Source organism: Lethenteron reissneri, chromosome 25 (assembly GCF_015708825.2).
Source record: "Lethenteron reissneri isolate LAM-NWPU_2019-01 chromosome 25, ASM1570882v1, whole genome shotgun sequence".
Taxonomy (NCBI): domain Eukaryota; kingdom Metazoa; phylum Chordata; class Hyperoartia; order Petromyzontiformes; family Petromyzontidae; genus Lethenteron; species Lethenteron reissneri.
Genome location: NC_083803.1, coordinates 2,035,320 through 2,043,483, shown reverse-complemented (window position 1 = coordinate 2,043,483; position 8,164 = coordinate 2,035,320). Strand labels below are relative to the sequence as shown.

At 48.0% G+C, this 8,164-nt stretch overlaps 1 protein-coding gene across 1 annotated transcript; it reads left to right on the top strand.

Moving 5' to 3' along the window:
* The first annotated feature begins 901 nt into the window (after positions 1–901).
* LOC133346997 (opsin-3-like) lies at positions 902–8,157 on the top strand. Its single transcript, XM_061558868.1, has 4 exons — positions 902–1,241; positions 4,247–4,566; positions 6,260–6,535; positions 7,204–8,157. The coding sequence occupies exons 1-4, from the start codon at positions 902–904 to the stop codon at positions 7,468–7,470; spliced, it is 1,203 nt and encodes a 400-aa protein (XP_061414852.1). The 3' UTR covers positions 7,471–8,157.
* The last annotated feature ends 7 nt before the right edge of the window (positions 8,158–8,164 follow it).

The following is an 8,164-nucleotide window of genomic DNA, read 5'->3' as shown; positions in this document are numbered from 1 at the left end:
ACTCTACGTGACTTTACCGAAAGAACCAGAGTTTTGAGAAGAAAATGTAAAAAGTGCTTCTTTTAGCTGTTTCTCTTATTTAGCACAATTGATTTTTGAATTGCAAACGGATATAGAAGCTGAATGTATACGTAGGCGTTCATGAACAATTACAATATTCAATTTAGTTTTTTCAGGTTTGGTTAGATCTGAGCTCCAGTTAACCTGAGGATGCTGGATATAAGCCCCAGCGAAACGTACCCATTTCAGTGTTGTAAGATTACTCACCAACACACTGGTGGGACTGAAGCAGTTCATACATTTGGCACATTTTATTCACGTGACACTTATGAATAGGCTGTATCGGGTCGAGGTGGGATTGACACATTTTTACACGACCTAACTGAAACAAACAATGATGGAAAATAGGATTGCTGAACCTCCAAGCTTAAGACAGTGGAAACCTGGAGAATGAAAATTTCTGGTAGTAATGACCCCACATTTCATTTAAAAAAACTGCTTTAAACCCAAGTGAGAGCCCCTTTCGATAAAATTCAAACATAACATTACTTGAGACACGTCCTATGTTTTTTTAACGATATTTATAGTTTATAACTTGTTCCTGAGCACCGAAAGGAAACATCTGTGGAAAGATAAACCTAATAGTTTAAGATCCACTCACCACTGAGCAACTTCATGCGGTAAAACTGAGAGAAAAGAGCCAGCCGGTCCTGTAAGCGCTGCCTTAAAGGAGCTTACATTTATTGTGTGACCCTTTCCATCATAGTTGGTGGATCCCTTGTGGTTGTTATGGCAACAGCTGCGTGTTGGTGAACATGGCAGTATAAGCCGATTAAAGGACAGAAGGTTTACTGAACGCAGCTGTGGAAGCGCACAAGCGGCGACGCATCGGGAGAGCGCAATGGAGCCGGCGTCGCAGAGGAGCTCCCTCTCGACGGGAGACGCCGCCGCGTTGGGCCCCGGCTCGGAAGCGGGACTGAGTGGAGCTGTCCACGCCGTGGCCGCCGTGCTGCTTTGGCTCGGCGTGTGCGTGGGCTTGAGCGCAAACGCGCTGGTGCTGCTGCTGTTCGCACGGCGCAGGGTCCTGCGCGTCCCCTCCTTCATGCTGCTGGCCAACATGAGCGCCAGCGAGCTGCTGGGCAGCCTCTCCACCACGGCCATGCTGCTGCTGTGGGGCCCGGGGCACGGCGCACGGGGCCAGGCCATGTGTCTTTGGGATGGATTCTCGCTCACCCTCTTCGGTAATGACAACAGAACGACAATGCACGTTTGCTGAACTTGTTTCGCGCCACCGCACGTGAGCCAACCGTGCTCATCGGAGGTGCGGGGAAGGAGAAAGTTAAAGCAAAAAATGAGTTCTAAATAAATCTGACTGATAACAGCAGCAGAGGGCCTGATTCTGCACTTTCCCGTGTGCGCGCACTATTACACGTGCCAGCATGTCAGATTCTGGCTTCATTGTTTTGATGTCATGTTTAGGCTTCTGCGCGGCTGTGGATGAACATAGTGGGCCTGATTGACATCGCTATCCTGGGCTGCTTGGCCATCATTCACATTCCAGATTTTTTTAGGCGGAATGCTGGGCGATTCCGCGTAAAATCGTATAATCCATATTTCGCAATCCTCGTGCATGCCGACGCTGCATACCAACACTGAGAAATGCAGCCCTCAATCGTGGCACCTTTGCGGCAATGTCACCATAAGTGACGAGGGGTTTATTCACAGAGCCGCGACAATCGCAGACGCTCTACGCATGTGAAGAGATCCTGTGGATCGTGAATGCAGAGGCGTGCTTCGTGCGGGCACCACGGTGGGCCACTCGGCGCAAATTGATGCTCACCTTTGGTGCCTCCATTCCGTAACTTCTTTTTATTTAAAGCTTTCGTGACTGCAGGGATTCATATTCTTGGTTCTTTATTGTTTCCCTTCTACGTGACTTTACCGAAAGAACCAATACATTTTTTTTGGTTTCTGAATTTGTACGAACACTTTGCAGCACCTATTCGTCACTCTAAACTTCAACCCAAATTCCAGAATGAAGGTCTTACCACACACGCTGATGTGGACAATGCGAGGACAAAGGAAGTTGCAGACGATACGATGGTGGTGGAGATTTCAGACTCAAAGGGTGCCTTGCGCGATTTTGCAACTCCGGGATAAGAGTTGGTGTGAGTTGGCGGATCATCAGTAGGTCAAGTTGCAGCTTCATCATCATCATCATTCATAATCATCAATTACCATCATCTTCAACTTATACCATCTTCATTAATCGTCATTCAAACCACGACTATTTTCATGACCATTTTCACTTAGAATTGTTATCCTCGTGCACTTCGTTATATTAAACATAATCATTGTTTTAAATAGCACTAAGCCGCCTTCAGCTGAGTGCGACATTCTGCCCCTCGGCGTAAAAAGGAGAAACGCACGCAGATTAGCACGAGTGAGTGGGTGCTGATGTGGGGAGCGGTGGCGCAGCGGTTAGCGCTACGCTGCGCTATGAACCCGACTGCCCAACTTCGATTCCCGCTCACGGCCAACGCCAGTGACGATTATCTCAGCTGGTCATGTGCCTCCCCTAGGTCGACTCAGCCCAAAATGAGTACTTGGCGCAATGTGTAAATATGGCCACTGGGGAGACAAAGGCGGCCGAGCGTGGTTCTGGGCACCCACCCTCTTGGCGTGCCACAGTTGCCGGCCTTCATAGGTGCTGCTCGCTAACAGCACTTGCCCCAAAAGTCTGTGAAGGCTACACGGGGGGGGGGGGGGGATCTTTGTCTTTGTGCCGATGTCGGCACACGTCCTGGATTCTCCTCGACACTTTTCCGGCTACTGTTTGGCCGTGGGGTATTTTCCACGTGTGTGTGTGTGCGTGCTTGTGTGGAGTGCGTTGGAACGCTCGTTCTGCGTGACGAATGGTGTCAAAATTGGAGACGTGAATCAGGCGGGATCACTTTTACCGAATGGATGCAAGAACGCCAGAATTCCACAAAAGTGTTGGATAAAAATAAACATCTACATAAATCAGGCTCACTGGATTTAATACGTAAGCTTTCGCTACCCATATCATCCATAATGCAAGGGTTGTGTTAGGTAGCGTAAATAGAAATGTGTCGTTAAATCCACCACCAGCCGACACAGCCAATTAGTAAGACTTGTCACGTAAACAGAACGTGCTAATTCGTTACTAGTTCAACACACGTGTGTTGGAAAGTAAATCCATAAATCTGGCTGTCCGCCTGGTGATCCTCGTTGTAATCACAGGGTTTCCATGAAAAATTTGAACTCGACTTATTAGATTCAAAATGTATTTGCAAAAGGCGAGTGAGTAACTTACCGTTCTTCAAAACAGAATTATTTTAATTGCCGCTTTGCATCGTGCTAGGTGATGCGTGCTTTGCTTACGGTGGTGATTTCATTTTAACTGCCTGTAATTTGATATAAAGGCCACGCTTATTTAAAGCTTAGAATTGTCAACGAATTTATTGTCGAATTGTAATTACAATTTACAATTACATGGAAGCTCTGTTTTAGATTTTTGTCTTCTTAAAAAATATATATCCACTTTTCTAAGTTTACAAGGACCAGACCTCCCACATCTCCTACTGCCTCCAACAAACTTCCAGTGAATCCAGAGTTTGACTCCGGTAACAGCCCTTTCATTGTTTGCTAGATATGAGGTTGTCTGTCATCTAGAACCGCCGTGGAAATTCCCTCCTCTCCTCTCTTATCAATCGTTCAATGAATTCCGCAAGTTTGAAAACAAACACAAACTTTCCTCATCCGCCTTTGTGTCACCCCAGACCCGATTGGCTGCCGATGCACGTTGCCAACCTGTAAAGTTCAGTCTTGTGAACTTTTCGGCATGTTCGTGGTACACACCGCTGACTTCACTTGAGGTTTACGTTTCGTTGTGGTAATTTATGGATCGTGTGTGAACCCAGTCTTAATCGAACTAAAGCAAATCCCAGTAATCAACAAGTGCGGGTGGGGAGAATCGCAGCAAAAGGTGTCACACATCGTCCCAGGCGCGTTCGCTTCGAGACTTCTTCGAGGGCACGCGTGGCGTGCATTTGAAGTCCTCTGAAGCCAGCAGCTGCTGTATTTCCAACGTGGACGATGGCTGAATGTTGCTTCTCAATTCATACCCATAAAAAAGAGAGCTGTATATGTAGAGAGAGCGACAGAGATCTTGCGTGAAACTGTGGAGGGAGGCGTCCTTCCTGCCCGTCTGTGCAAACTGCAGGCACCGTGTCCGCGGGGAGCCTGGCGCTGCTGGCCTTCGAGCGCTGCTCCAGACTCTCGCGACCCCAGGACCTCGACCTGTCTTGGGGTCGCCGTGCATCAGCCGCTGCGTGGCTCTACGCGCTGGCCTGGTCTTCAGCCCCGCTGCTCGGATGGGGTCACTACATGCCCGAATCGCACGGCCTGGGTTGTTCCCTTGACTGGAGACCCCAGGACGTGGCCTCGAACGCCTTTGTGCTGCTGCTCTTCCTCGGGTGTCTGGTTCTGCCCGTGGCTGCCACGGCGCTCTGCTACGGGCGAATCGTGCTCACGATCCGCGCGGTGAGAGATGTGATGGCATCTGAACGCGCCGATGTACACGTGCGTCGCTCAAGGATCCGTGGTGCGCTGACGTCCATCAAGTTAGTGTAAGAGTCTACCAAGACAGAAAACTAATAGGTTGTAAAACATGTCAAAAAAGGCTTCTCGCAAATTATTGATCCTCGTGGAAAATAATTCTCCCTCCGCACTGAAGCAATTGGGTGTCAAGGCAAATGCATTGAAAGCATGGTATTGTTTCTGCGCGTAGCAGGTGTGTAATCAACACAGCATTCGCCTCCATTAGGAGGATCACGACCTGTCACCGATATCACGAGATCCTGATCGGGTGTTTTTATTTTTCTGGGAGCGGCTCCGCTTGTGCCACCTGATGCGGGCTTTGATATTGGATCCACGTGGCACTTGTCAATATCCAAACTCTGGTGAGCCACTCGATTATCTCTCCCCGGACTCTCTATTTATAATGTGCTGTGTAGAAGCAACAGCTGTTTAACAGGTAGGCCTTTCGCAACCAATATCCATAATAAAGGGTTTTTGTTTTGGGTTAGATCGCGTAAATATAAATGTGTCGTGAACCCACCACCACCCGACAGAGCCAGTTAGTAAGGTTTGTTACATTAACAAGACGTGCAAATTAGTTACTGCTTCAGCAGACCGGTGTGTTGGAGAGTAAACCCACATTTGCAATTTGAGTACGACGTTTCGCTGGTGATTACAAGCAGCTTCATCAGGCGACTTGCCAGAATTGTGAAGTCTTTGTTTCGCTCGTAAATATAAAGACCCATTGTCCCCAAGCGTCGCTTATTATACATATATTTATCCTGGAGGAATACGAGGATACTTAAGCTCCCCCCTTCCCCCGCCCACAGACGCATCTTAAAGGCGCCACAGTCTATTCTCTTTGGTTCTTTCGGTAAAGTCACGTAGGTATAAAACTAAATAAATTAAATCACGACGTTTAAGGCGCAACACAAGCGTCCGTCATCAGGTGGGGACAACCACAGCAGGAAACAACTGCTGAAGCAGGCAGGGGGACTGCTGGAACACGAGAACAGTCTCATTGACAAATGCGTTGAATCATTGGAACCTCATTTGCCAGTAGAAAAATATGATCATTGGTTTTTTACCCTTTTATCTGGCAACAAAACTGACTAGACTCTAAGGAAAGCTGTCTCGGGTGTGGACCAATCAACTTCAAGGACAGTGCAGACATTATCAGTTATGTTTTTGTTTGCATTACGACTGCAGGTATTGTGGTCTATGCAAACATGACTCCTTGTAAAAAAAGGTTTCAGTTTTGTTGCCAGATAAAAGGGTAAAAAAACAATTATCATATTTTTCTACTGGCAAATGAGGTTCCAATGGTGTAAATGCTTACCCCGAGCTCTCATACTCTGATGGTGCATTGTCTTTGAGCTGTGCGCCTTTTGGCGTCATCTGGTCCAACACCATGTGAGACTAGGCTCTAAGGAAAGCTGTCTCGGGTGTGGACCAATCAACTTCAAGAACAGTGCATACATTATCTGAGTTATGTTGTTTGTTTGCATTACGACTGCAGGTGTCTATGCAAACATGCCTCCTTGTAAAAAAAGGTGTAAATTTTGTTGCCAGATAAAAGGGTAAAAAAACAATGATCAAATGCGTTGAATGTTGTTTTGTGTCTTCGTTTGCTCGCCGTGGCCCCACGCTGCCCCAGCTTCGTACTCGGTACGCAGCGCACACGCGGCGCGCTGCTGCCCTCGCCTGCTACGAGCAGCAGGCGGCACGGGCGTGGGTGCTCGTGCTGCTGCTCTGCTTCACGGCACGCACGCCGCACGCGCTGATGGCGCTCATGGATGTGCAGAGAGACTACCACGTGGCATCGGCATCGTCGTCGTCATCCTTCACTCCCGTCATCTCTGCCGTGCCAATGTTGCTCACCCGGACTACCGCAGCATACCACCCCCTGCTGTATATTTTCACGAATAAACAGGTGACTTATTTCGTGTGTTTATAGAAGTATTATAGGCTGGTGACGTATTCCCAAACACGAGTCAGGTTGCTGCTGACCCAGATGTTTGTTCTCGCCGTGCGATGTCATGAACCAATGAATGTTCAAATGAATTAATTTTGACGAACACAAACGACCCTTGGAAGAGTAAGGGGTGTAAAGATGCATAAGGCCGTCCATAAATGACGTCACGCGATTTTGGAAGATTTTTTGACCCCCCCTCGTCACACGGCGTCACACAAAATTAGACCCGCCTCAAATATGACGTCACAAAGCTCTGCCCCCCCCCCAACCATATGTCCATTAAAAATAAAACATGCTTAAAATCGCTTGAAACTATTGAATGTAGTGCGCATTTTATTTAATGTGGCGCTGCACTCTGATGTTGTAGGAGAAAACATTTATTAAAAAGTATATTTAATTAAGTAGAACGTGTTGTCTTTGTTTATTTAAAGTTGCGCATTTTGATGTGACGCCACATTTCTCACACCCCCCCCCCCCCACATCACAAATGTCTGACCCCACCCCCCTAGGTGCGTGACGTCATTTATGGACGAACCCAAAGCTCAATAATCCATGGCCAATGACATGGACCGCAATCTTTGAATTGTGTGCGTTGTCCGCGTGCGTGCCCCCCCCGCCCCCCGCAGTTCCGCCGATGTGCGTGGGGGCTGCTGGTGTCTCGTTGGAGAGCGTGGCCAGTGGGGGAAGCAATGGGGTCACCACCCACTGGCCAGGTGACGCACACCATGGAGCTGGGGGACACCGTCCCCTCGCCCAGCAAGGCCACTCCACCACACAAGGAGGGGGCAGCCGTCGGCGAGACCAGGGCAGAGACGCACAAAGTAGCAGCCACTCGCATCATTCACGTGGCTCCTTGCACAAGCACCTCCAGCGGAAGTGTGCTGCTCACCTAGATAAGATAGACCTGCAGTTTTGTTGAAACAAATTTTTTTAAACGAATTTAGTATTTTGTTTAAAAACCTATTTCTTTAGTACTTTGTTCGGTTTAATGCGGTCGGCGACGTATGGTGGGAAAAAGTTCAACATACAGGGGCTCCTCTACTTAGGAATTAGGTTCCACAGGCCTGTTCGTAAGTCCAAGTTTACGCCTGTAGATTCACAAAATGTTGTACGGGATGGACACTAAACACGGGGAATGGCTTTAAAAGTTGTATAATCTCCTGTAGATGCCACTGGTTCTTCATGTGCTGCAGATGCCACCACCACCATCTAAATGCGTGGCGGTTAAACAACTCTATGTTCGAATATTCAACTCCACATTGGTCAGGTTTGTTCGAATCTCTGAAAGTTCGTCAATCGAATCTTCACAAGTAGGAGTCCCTGAACATCCGCCAAACCCTTGTGCAGCTCTCTTGACGAGATCATTTCTTGGGCTTTCCCAACAAGTGAGTTATCACAGGTGAGTACCGGACACCAATGTCATCCCAAGTGTGAGCAGCTACACTCAAGCAGCTCGTCATTGTTTGCAATGTACCCATCACATCAGTGACTACCAGAAAGCTGATCTTTCTGAATGCGTTCATTCAGCAGATACGCCGAGTTAAGAAAATCGTATCTACTCAGTGGCATGACAAGAGAAATGAATAT